This window comes from Carcharhinus amblyrhynchos, chromosome 10, assembly GCF_965287045.1.
Source record: "Carcharhinus amblyrhynchos chromosome 10, sCarAmb.v2.hapA, whole genome shotgun sequence".
Classification (NCBI taxonomy): Eukaryota; Metazoa; Chordata; class Chondrichthyes; order Carcharhiniformes; family Carcharhinidae; genus Carcharhinus; species Carcharhinus amblyrhynchos.
In genome coordinates, this window is record NC_137333.1 from 62,095,160 (window position 1) to 62,107,730 (window position 12,571).

Genomic DNA, 12,571 nt, shown 5'->3' on the forward strand with positions numbered 1-12,571 from the left:
CCAACGCTGCCGCCACACGCACCCCCCACCTACCCACCCACCACCAGTCCCAGAGAATCTTCAGGCTTCCCCTCACCTTTCCAGACGTTGATCAGGCCCCACCCCTCCCAGAGAATGACCAGGCTTCCCCCTACCCTACACCCCCCCCTCCCCGAGAATGATCGAGCCTCCCGACTCCCCCCTGCCCCCCATCCCACAACAAACCAGAGAACGATCTGGCCTCCCTCAGCCCTCCCGTCCCCCACCCCCGCCATAGAAAAATTTCTGACCCACCGCCTCCTCCCTCCCCCTCACCAGAGAATGATCTGGGCCACCTCCCTGCTTCCCGCCCTCCCCCACCGACCTGAGTCAGAGAGCCGTTGAAAGCCCTGAACTTAACTCTTCAGAAGCTGGAGCACCCGAATCAGACCTTTGCTGAGCATGTCTGTTTCATGCTGAATCTGGATGAGTGAACACAATGGTAAAGGGGGAAATGCTGGTAAAGTTGAGGGGGAAGCCCATTCATTTAATGTAAATGCATGCAAATGCATTTAAATTGTCGTTGTGCCCATTTCGGGCACGAATCAGGTCACAGCCATTTTCAGGCCTTGCTAAAGTGGGCATCTGCACAGACGCAGGTGCAGATTGCATTAATGGCCTTACGCCCAACTTTACCAAGTTTTCGCACCCGAAAATGGGCGCAACGCAATGATAAAATCAGGCCCAGAGTATAAGAGTAAGGAAGTTATGTTGATCTTGTATAAGGCACTATTTTGGCCTTAGCTGGAGTATTGCATCCAGGTCTGAGCATCACATTTTAGGAAGGATGTGAAGGCACTGGAAAACGAACAGAAAAGATTCATGGTCCCAGACATGAGGAATTTCAGTTATGAAGATAAATTGAAGAAGTTAGGACTATTTACCTTGAAGAAAAGAAGGCTAAGAGCAGATTTGCTGAATATATTCAAAATCGTGAAGGGCTGGTTAGGCAGAACCTGTTGCCAGTCATGAAAGAATTGAGAATAAGAGGGCATAGATTAAAAGTAATTGGTTAAAGAAATAAAAGGAAAAGTTTATGCTCTGAGTAGCTATACCTGAAATGTACTGCCCAAGATGTTGGTGGAGGCAGGTTCAATTCAAGCATTCAAAAGGGAATAAGAACATAAGAAATAGGAGCAGGAGAAGGCCATCTAGCCCCTCGAGCCTGCCCCGCCATTCAACAAGATCATGGCTGATCTGAAAGTGGTCCTGTTCCACTTACCCGCCTGCTCCCCATAACCCTTAATTTCCTTATCAGTCAGAAATCTATCTACCTGTGACTTAAACATATTCAATGAGGTAGCCTCCACTGCTTCAATGGGCAGAGAATTCCAGAGAGTCACTACCCTCTGAGAGAAGAAGTTCCTCCTCAACTCTGTTCTAAACTGACTCTCCTTTATTTTGAGGCTGTGACCTCCAGTTCTTGTTTCCTTTCTAAGTGGAAAGAATCTGTCTGCCTCTACCCTATCTAGCCCCTTCATTATCTTATATGTCTCTGTAAGATCACCCCTCAGCCTTCTGAACTCCAACAAGTACAGGCCCAATCTACTCAACCTCTCCTCATAAGCTAACCCCCTCATCTCCGGAATCAACCTGGTGAACCTTCTCTACACTTCCTCCAAAGCCAATATATTCTTTCGCAAATAAGGGGACCAAAATTACACACAGTACTCTAGTTGTGGCCTCACCAGTACCCTGTACAGTTGCAGCAAGACCTCCCTGCTTTTATATTCCATCCCCCTTGCAACAAAGGCCAACATTCCATTTGCCTTCTTGATCACCTGCTGCACCTGCAGACTGGGTTTTTGCGATTCATGCACAAGGAATTAAAGTTATCTAAAAAGAATGAATATGCAGGGTATTGGGGAGAAAGGCATCAAATGAATTGTTCATTTGGAGAGCCTGTGTAAACATAATGGGCTGAATGACTTCCTTCTGTGCTGTAACATTTCTGTGTTGGTGTTTCTAAAAACTTTGTAGCCTTCATCCACTAGATATTAGGTCCAATTGATAGTGCAAGTTTGCTTCGGCCATTAGGATGGAAATGGGAAACTAATGTGTTGATGTATCCTGGTATTCCAATGGCCAAAGGACCATCACTTTGGGCATTTCTAACGAACTGACTGATATCAATGTTGCTGAAATGGGGGGGGTTGTCTGAAAAAGTCTCATTGACATAGGGCGCAATGTTCTCATTATCTGGCAGAGTGGTGCAGGGGACAGGAATAAAACAAGGTGGAAGCCACTGGCCCCAAGAGCGGCTTCCTCCACCGTATTGTGAGCCCGTTGTGAGAAAAAGTAAGAGGCTGGCACCACGACATCATGCTGGCAGGACGGACCATGATTTGAGCCTTCCCCACCAGCAACTAGGTTTATAAAAGCTCCAAGAATTGTTATTGAAGGGCGCCCCAATGGGTTAAAAATAGAAATACCTTCCCCTCATGAAAGAAAGATCCTCCCCCTTCCCCCCCCCCAACCCCAATTGTGGAATTTCCCCTTGGCAACAGAGCCCCCTCCATTGACACAGAACTTCTTCCACAACTCCCCCTCCACCACCATGGAATACCACCCCCCCATGTAATCCCGCCCCCATCATGCAACCACCCCCCCCACCACAGAACCCTACCATGTAACCACTCTCCCTCCCCCAAACAGTACTTCTGACACTGCACCCTAGCATTCCAGGGGCAGCTATGCAAGTTCAGCGGGTTCTATTTGCTAGGCACACATCATGCTGATGTGAATGGATAATTTAATATCAGGTATAAATTTCTGAAAATGACATTTAAATAAACTCAAATGGGGCTACCAGCATTGAATGTTGGGATGCCCATTATATTATTGGAGGTGGGGACAGGGACACAGGGATCAGGGAAATCCTGCTGGCATAAAAGCCATTTTGGGATTTTCCACCCCTGCTGCTGTTCCCGCTCCATGAAAATGGGAGTGGAAAATTCCTTCCCCTCCCACCCCCCTAATGTTCAAAGACATATACATTGTCAGGGAGTAATTGGTGTCCAATGGATCAATTAAATTTATGTAACATCTAAGATGTGCCTTTCTTTCTTAAACTCCAAGTAGCCTATAATCCCAATAGCCTTTTTTGAAATCAGAAAAAAATTAAAATATTTAGCATGCATATGCTTACTTGAATGCTAGTAAAATAATTGCTACATAACATGGGGAAAGTGCTACAGCCGATGATCAGAACAGAATAAATAGTTGTGTTAGTCTGTAGTGGAAGCTGCTTTTTTCTACTGTATGTCAGGCAAAGACATATCATTATTTGAACGCTTTATGAACATGTTGTTTTGTCTTTCATTCTGAATGTAACACTGGTGAAACATAGCTCTGAAATGGCTTTTATACCAAAACGGGCAGGAATCATTCAAAGCAAATTGAATATCAGGAGCTTGGCAAATCTCTGTCTGCAGGGATGAAAGAAAACATGCAGGAGAACGGAGCTCAAATGTATTATTTGCTCCATTGTTTATGGTATTAAAGCTATTTTGCCAAATAATCTGAGGGCAATACACATTTTGGTGTTTGATTTTTACATTAAATTCATGGTTTGTTTCCCTTCTATTGCAAGCATATTGCTGCCTCTCAATTTCGTGGAGTCACCGGATTTCAGATCATTGCAGAGCTTCAACTGTTGTTGAAATAGGATCAGGAAAGGCTATTTTGCAGTTATTTCTGTGGACATGATTGGGAAACGCAACCTCGGTCGAACATAAAGTGAGGCAGGATATTTCATCTCAGAATAGCTGGCCTTTTTTTCTAGTGCCCATAGTGTTTGTTGCTTCCAGTAAGATTGTCCCTCCACTGCCTGAGGCAAATGATCGGTCTGTTACTCTTTATAATGGTAAATTAATTTACGATTTTTTGTGAAGACAGCATCAAGTAGAGAGATTGCATTTGTAATTAAGTACAAAAGCTGGCAGATAATGCTGTTCATATTTTCCAGAAAAAGACTGTTTCGGTGTGATTTTTCCTTTGATAGCTTTCTTTCCTTCCGGAACATTTTGCAGTTTGTTTCATTTAACATACAGTTAGAATGTAAAATAACATTCAGGTTCTAGAAGACTGGCCTTCTAATTGCTGTTTTTGCAATAAATATGCAGGTCTCTGATTAAAAAACACACTTAACTCAAGTTTGCCAGTTGATTAATTTGTTTTCAAATGCTGGTTTGATTACTAGCATGATTAATCATGTACCGTGTAGACAGAAAATAAGAAATAGGAGTAAAGGTAAACTGTGCTGTCCCACAAGTCTGCTCCATCATTCAATAAGATTATGGCTGATTGGATTGTGCCACAATTCCACTTTCTTGTAGTTTCCCCATAACCTTAACTTGCCCATTGTTCAAGAATTTGTCTGTGCCAGTTGAATATATTCAATGGCTAAGCTTTCATTGTTCGCTAAGGCACAGAATTCGAAAGATTCACAACTCTCAGAGAAGAAATTTCTGATCATCCCCATTCAAAATGGAAGATGCCTTATTCTGAAACTATGCTGTTGAGTTCTAGTTTCTTCGCAGCATCAAGTGAACTTCTGCAGATTGGCAAGCAGAATCAGATTGCTATTTTGCTTTGGTTTTTTTACCTTCGAATCTTTCCGATCCTTTCTCACCCAACCATCTAACTCAGGCTGGGTGCGAACAGTGCAGGGGGTGCCCCAGCCTACTGTTGAGGGCTTCAATTTTAGAAGCATAGAGGCGTGTTACTGGGCGATGATTAATAATTGGGTGGCTGGGCAAAAACCTGGGAAATGGAGTTTATTGTAGGGAAGTGTTGGTTGTGCTCTTTGATAGGAGGAATCAAAAGCCATGTTATTATCTAAATGGAGAGAGACTGCAGATGAGTGAAGTACAGAGGGATCTAGGCATAATAGTGCATAAATCACAAAAAGCTAGCAAGCAGGTCCAACAAGGAGTTATGGAGACAAACGGCATTTTGATCTTTATTGCAAAGGGGTTGAAGTTTATAAAATGGAAGGCTTTGTTGCAATTGTATAGGATGTCAGTCAGACCTCACCTAGAATACTGCGTATAGTTTTGGTTCCCTTATTTAAAAAAGGAAAACACATTGGAGGCATTCTAAAGGAGATTCACCAGGCTAATTTCTGGGATGAGAGAGTTGTCCTATCAAGGGAGGTTAAATAGTCTGGATTTGTATTCCTTGGAATTTCGAAGAGTGAGTGGTAACCTTATTTGAACACACAAGATCCTGAGGGGCCTTGGCAGGATAAATGATGAGATATTTTCACTATTGGGAGAGTCTTGAACAAGTAGCTACAAGTTAAAGGGCTAGTCATTTAAAACTCAGTGTGTAGAAATTTCTTCTTGCAGAGGGTGGTAAATCTCTGGAATTCTCTGCCCGAAAGGGCAGTGGTGACTGAATCATTAAAAGTATTCAAAATGGAGGTGGATAAATATTTGATAGATCGAGTAATAAAGAGATACAGGGAAATGGCACAAAAAAGGAATTGAGGCTGGCATAGCTCAGCCTTGATTGTATTGAATGGCAAGACTTGATGGGCCTGGTGGCCTAGTCCTGCTTTTACTTGTTGTGTTCTTGTTTTTAAAGCCACATTTCTTTTTTAAAGCTCCAGCTACTGTATGTCAGGTAGGTTATAAAATCCAGCCAATTTCAAACCAGGGGCAAAGTAGTTTGTCAAGTGGTTGGAATTTGGAGGGGAGAAAGCGAGGATCAAAGCCTTGAGCGATAGGGGAGTGAGTTGGACACTTGGGGAGGGTGAGGTCAGGCACTCAGGAGAGTTGGGGAAGGAAGGGATCAGTCAGTCAGAGTGGGGGGGGTGCTGGGGAAGGGTAGTTGGGTCAGGCTGGGCCTGATGGGTTAGTTGAGGGTAGGAGTGAGTCCCACAGTCACGTGGGAGGTCAGTTTGGGTCTGTATAGTAGTTATCCAGAAGCTAGAAGTGGTTTTAAGTCCTCTAACTTTTTGGGGGTAAGTATTGCTGTAACACAGTTGGAACCATCTGAAGTTTGCAATCCTACTTAGATTTTTGGATGGTTCCCTGTGCAAGGCAATTGCCAAAAGGAAGTTTGCACTTTCCTGGCAACTGTCATGCAAACCTTATGTGGGAGCCTTCGGATGGGGGGGAGAGTTTCCCCAACTCATCCTTGGGATAACTCCCCCTGATGCACTGTCCCAGAGCTTGGAAGGTATGACCTATAGTTTCAAAAAGATCACCCCTCATTCGTCTGAACTTTAGTGAATATAGGCCAAACTCCTAAGCCTTTCCTCATTAGGCAACCCCTTCATCCTAGGAATCAACCTAGTGAACCTTTTCTGAACTGCCTCCAATGCAGTTAGCCCTCCTGACCTAATCGGTGGGATTTAGTGTGCATCCCACGGCATGTTTTGCAGTAGTGGGAGACACTTGGCTGGCGACAGGAACTTCTGATCCCACTGTTTTCAATGGGGTTTCTAACTGAATAGCCCTCACCACCGTGAAACCCACAGCAGGAGTGTACTGTTGGTGGGTCCTGCAGTATGATGGGCTGGAAAGTTCTGCCCCCTTTTGCCAAAGCTTTGCACAGTCCTCTAGGGGTGGTCTCGCAGTTGTAGCAAGACTTTTCTATTTTTATAACTGTTCCCCCTCTGCAATCAAAGCCAACATTCCACTTGTATTCCGTATTGTACAAGGAAATCCAAGATCCCTCTGCACTGGAACATTCTGTAGTCTCTCTCTCTCTCAAGTTTTTTTTGTTCTTCTATTCTTCCCAGCAAAGCAGATAACCTTACATTTTCCAATAGAAAACTCCATCTGCCAAATTTTTACGCCCTCAGTTCGCCTACACACTCACGCTACCTAGCAATCACCTTGGATTCTGAGAAAGGGCCATCCAGACTCAAAGCTTTGGCGCTATTCTCTCCCCACAGATGCTATCAGACCTGCTGAGATTGTCTAGTATTTTCTGTTTTTGTTTCAGATTCCAATATCTACAGTGTTTTGCTTTTATCATCTTGGATTTTTTCGTCTTCACACAACTTGTTTTCCCATTTTTGTATCATTAACAAATTTGGATACAATACCCTCGGTCAATGCTGAGGGTTGGGAATTATGTTTCAAAACATAATTCAAAACATTAGTTTAGATGCAGCAGAAATCTTCCTCTTTGTCCCAGCAGTGTTTTAACTATAGTGTCATATTGCACCACTGTAATTTTATTCCCTGTCTGTACCAGCTCTCAGCTATTCTTATTGGCTTTCTGCAACTGAGTTCCCAATTTAAGCAGAAAATTTGTTCTGTGCACTGGGTATAATGAAAGAGTAAGTGTGCTTATGATTTCATTGCACCTGGCACAGAGACCAAATCTTCCCCATATAACAATTTGTGACAAATTACAGTCATTTTTGTGCTGGGAATATGTGCCCATTAGAAATTATCATGAGACAGGTCAAACTCATTTCAGAGGGTGGTACAGTACTGTAGCAGCAATGTTACCAGATTAGTAATCCAGAGATCTGGACTAATAATTGAGAGATTGTAATTCAGGATCCAACCATGAGAACTTTTTCTTAATTAAGAAATTAAGAAGCATGCATCAGCAAAAGTGACCATGAAGGTGAACTGAAAAAGGAAAGCGCTGGATATACTCGTCAGGTCTGGCAGCATCTGCAGTCAAGTATGAATCTTCTTCAAAATAGGGTTGATTTTGACTCTAAGCATTCACTTTCTTTCTATCTTCACAGATGCTACCAGACCTGCTAAATATATCCAGCATTTTCTGACCCAGATTCTAGCCATGATGGAGAGTTTTTCCATCATAGCGAAAATGGCAGACATATCTGAAACTCATTAATCCCACCTCCAAACAGGAAAACCACATTTTTGTTGGGTCAGGACAGATTTTGAACATGCAAGTTGTACATAGGTAGCTGACCAATCATCAGCTGCCTCCATTGAAGTGCGAATTGGAGTGTGAAATCCAAACTGAGCAGACTAGACTTGTTAAAAGCAGGTCTGAACCAAGTTCTTTCCCTTCAATAGATAAGGTACTCCTTTGGAGGGGTAAGGTACCCCTTTGGATCCTCTTCCATTGGGGGAGATAACGTGCCTTTGATGGAGGGAATATGCCCTTGGGATAGGCCACGTGTCCTGTCAAATTGTTAAAAGCTGGCATAAAGGTGCATCAAAAGTGCATAAACTCATTACTGTCAAGCTCATGGGAACTGTCTGCCAAAATCAACATTCAATACTGTCAGAAGCCTCTGTCAAAGGAACCTATCAAAAGTGTCAAGTGGACTGTTAAAGGATGCTGCGAAAGCATGTAAAAATCCTGCCTTTTACATCTTTAACAAAAAGTCTCAAGTATTAAAAACAAATTGCTTGCTATTTCACTCTGTTGACTTAAGCCTGAGATTGTCTATTACTTGATTGGTGCTGCATGACTAATTTCAAAACCACAATCACAATTTGCCATTTCTGCCTTTTCACAGTTTAATTGAAAGCTATAAGTATTTATAGAATCCTTGAAGTAGGACTATAAATTCCAGTGCTGCTTGTTATAAGGGATAGTGCACTTGAATGAAACATTTGTTGTCATATGGTTTTGTTTAGTTGAAGGAATGTAGATGCAGTAAATGTGTTCTTATGAATGCAAGTTTTGTTATCCCCAATATAGTGAAGTCTTCATTAGACACTGAGAACCTTATTCAGAACTTTAGTTTATCTTAACTGTGTATGGGTGCTGAGATCTGCCCATGGTGGATATTAGGTCAGTTGGCACAGTTAGTATAAGGGAAAAGGATGGTGGATGGGTGGCATGCATTGGCACTAGTTGAATTAAGTCGGCATTAAAGGGCCATGTGGGGTGTTGGAGCAGCAAAAGTTGGCATGGAGCGTATAAGAGACCATGGGAGTGGGTATAGGGGCATATGTTAGTGCAGATAGTAGAAGGGGCCATTAGGAGTGGGTAGGGAGGCATGCATTGGCATGGAGAGTATGAGGGACCATTCAGGGATGGGCAGTGCATGAGATGGCATGGATGGGGCATGAAGAATGTGTGGGGGTAGGGAGGGGTGAGGGCTAGAGGAATATTTCATATTTTCTTCTTCTTCTTTTATCACTTAAATTTTGGACATAGCTCCAGATCACCGAAGCAGGTCATCCAAGCAACCTGCCTCCACATCCAGCAGCCTTCTCAGTTCTTCGATGGCTGCCAGCCCCAATTTTTAATCCGCCTCCCTGACCAAAAATCCTACATCTAGGCAGCCGGTTTTAAAGCTCGGGGTTGTGGAGCCAAGAATTCTCCTGATCTCTGTGCTTGACCTGGGATCAAGAATCTAAGCTTTTTATATATTTCAGATTTTCAGCATCCACCACACTTTGCTTTGATTATAAAGGTGAAGTTGTTGACTTCTTGCAAAAACCCAAATAGTTCACTAATATCTTTAAGGGAAGAAAATCTGCACCCTTATCTAGTCTGGTCTAATGTGATTCCAATCCTATCGCAGAGTGGTTAACTGTGCTTGAAGTGGCCTAACAATCCATTCAATTTGGGGATAGATGATTGCGAGAGACTCCCATATCCTGAAAATGCACTAAAAAAAAACCTGTACAGTTAATAGAGAGGGCAAAAAAAAACATACTTCAGTTCCATCTGCTGGGTACGAGTCTACAAGTGAAAGGATATAGTAACTAGCTTGAGATATTTAAACAAAAAAGTACACTGTAGTCGCCTGAAAGGAGCAGCTATTACATAGAGAAGTGGAACAGGGCATCATCTTATGTACTGATAGGTAAGTATTAATTTATCAGAAATTTGAAAAATGATGAAAAATTAGGGCAGTTAGGCTTAGTATCATCAGAGAAAAGGGAGATACCAAAGTAATTAAAATAATATTTTGTTAAAGAAATTACCAAGCTATTCCAGGCAAGCACTGAGGTATTAGAGCCTTCCCGATGGGTCCACCTGCCAGACCTTCAACACCATCCCAGCAGACACCCAACCGCCCTCCCCCTACACAGTCCCCTCATCACAGCCCCCACTCAGGCCCCACTTCTTGGTACTGCACCTGGCACATTGGCATTTCCCAACTGGCATCACCAGGCTGTCCAATGGCGACTGTCAGGTACCCACCAATGTGCCAGGTGTGAACTGCCCTATGGACACTGCCCAGCCATCCCCCAACCACCTGGGGTCTTCAGTGGCTCCCTAAGCCCCAGGCATGACCATCATGCCAGGTCTCTGCTCGTGGAGACTGGTAGTGCCCTAAGGCTGATGAATTCCAAGTGTTGGGATTTGAACAGGTTATGCATATTAAACGCTCCTTTGTAAATCGGTTCACACCATTAGAAAGAAGCTGAGAGAATTACGAACGATTTGCCATTGAATGCGAAATGGATTTTTAGATCCACATCCTACAATGCAATCTACTAACAATGTGGGGTGGTCGGAATATCGTCCTCATTATGATATGTTGGATTGTGACCTATCAAAAAGGAATGGGCTAATGCTGAAAATTCTTGTTTTCTTATCTGAACAATTATAGAACTTGGCAGTACACAAAATAGCAAAAACAATCAAAAGCTGGAAAATATCAGGAATTTAGTGGAAGAAAAACACATAGATGGGCAAATAGTTAGAGACTTTATCAATGAATATGCCAAAAAAGTGGAAGCAAAAGATATTCCTTTGAAGTCATCAGGAGAAAAGGTAAAAACATTTCATTTTACAATATATTGTTAAGTTATACTGTGCTTTTTTGTTTCAGAAATTCTATGACTTCTGATGTGTTAATATAATGATATAATATCTTGGCTTATTAACAGTGCAAGATGCAGGGCACCAATCACTCATCAAGGATCAGGTAAAAATGTTGTGGGTTCATTTATTAAGATTAGACACTGGGAACAGTCATACTTCAGTATAAATCTCAAAGCTATGTGCGTGTGCTCTGTTCAAAGTAAAAGTGAAACCAGTACGGGAACACATGACACATCTCCCTTCTAATGGTATAATACTGACATCGCTTAAAAGAAATACCATAACAGCATCCAATCAATATTTTTCTATACTGCCAATGTTTCTGCTCAATAATTTAATTTCTATTAATGTGACAACAGACTTCTGATATACTGATGTATTCCCTTACCCTCTATATCTCCATCTTCTCCTGATAGAGTTGTAAGCTAGGCCAGGAGTTTACAGCCTCTTCCACCCTAAGAGATATATGGTCCCACCGAACTGAATGGAGATTTAAATAGCTCGCTGACTGCATTAGGGGGCAACTCGCTGTGACAGGGCCATAAAATCCTTTTGTTTCTAAGATAGTAAAAGAAATAAAGTCATAAGGAGAATAGGGCCTGGATTGTTGATGGTGCACACTCAATGGACCAAATGGCCTCCTTCTGCACTGTATTTCTATGATTCTATGAATTGTCATTTAGCATCTTTGTTGTCTGAAAGTACCACAGGTTAAGCTCAACAGTCATGAAAACAGCTACAATCTTCTGTCATTTTATTCTGTTGATTTCCATAAAAGAAAAATTAGAACTATAAATGCTCTGAATTGTTTTCTCAGTTCAAAAATTTTGAAAGTGATCCCTCATTTATATCTAAATCACAAAAAGACAAAATGTTTTCAGTAATTCAGTAATGGGCAGCACAGTGGTTAGTACTACTGCCTCACAGTGCATAGAACCAGATTCAATTCTGGCCTTGGGTGTCTGTCTATGTGGAGTTTGCACATTCTCCCCGTGTCTGCGTGGGTTTCCTCTGGGTTCTCTGGTTTCCTCCCATACTCCAAAGATGTACAAGTTAGATGATTAACCATGCTAAATTGTCCTTCAGTGTCCCTAAATGTGTGGGGTGATGGGAAGAGGGTCTGGGTAAGATGCTCTGTTGGACAGTCAGTCCAGACACAATGGCCCAAATGGCTTCCCTCTGCATTGTAGGAATTCTGTGATTCTATGATTCTAAAATCTGAGACATGCTAAATATATAAAAGTATTAAACTCAAACTATTGTGATGGAATAGGTTTAGAATATCTTGGAAAAATAAAGTTGTTTTGATTAAATTTATCATCATAGGATAACATTAAAAATAATCACAATGTCAATGTTTTAATTTTGTTTGTGTATTCATTAACTTGAGCACTATTTATGCTGGAACAAGTTTACACACTTTTGGCACCCAGTATCCATGTCAAACATTTACAGGTATGGTAATGCAGACTAAAGCTCTCTCGAAAGCACAAACCCCAGAAGACCTCTCACTAATCCATTGACATAGCACTTCCATTTCCTGTAACCACTGGCCTTGATGCCTTTCTGGCTGATAACTTGGAGCTGAATATTCTTAGTTATGGCATTTTTGGGAGCAATAAGGAGAAAAGAAATATTGTTGGGGCTGCAAAATTCATGATTCCAAAACAGTTGCCTGAATACAAGGATAGCCTAGGCATTGTATTAAATCATAATCTATGTAGAAGAGAATGTGCAGGAAATCAAAATTTTTAGTATATGTTACAATTCACCAAGCAGTGGAAATGGGATACGTCTCCAGTTATCTATTTACCTA

The 12,571-nt window shown here is 42.0% G+C and overlaps 1 protein-coding gene across 2 annotated transcripts in view; it reads left to right on the forward strand.

Annotated features, from left to right (window-relative positions):
• LOC145348985 (PC3-like endoprotease variant B) overlaps nucleotides 1–12,571 on the forward strand; it is a 709,624-nt gene that overhangs the window by 693,550 nt on the left and 3,503 nt on the right. For both annotated transcript variants that reach the window (XM_080197162.1, XM_080197161.1), the window contains exon 18: nucleotides 10,541–10,704. In XM_080197162.1, coding sequence (XP_080053288.1) covers nucleotides 10,541–10,704 — 164 coding nt within the window. The remainder of the gene's footprint in view (nucleotides 1–10,540; nucleotides 10,705–12,571) is intronic.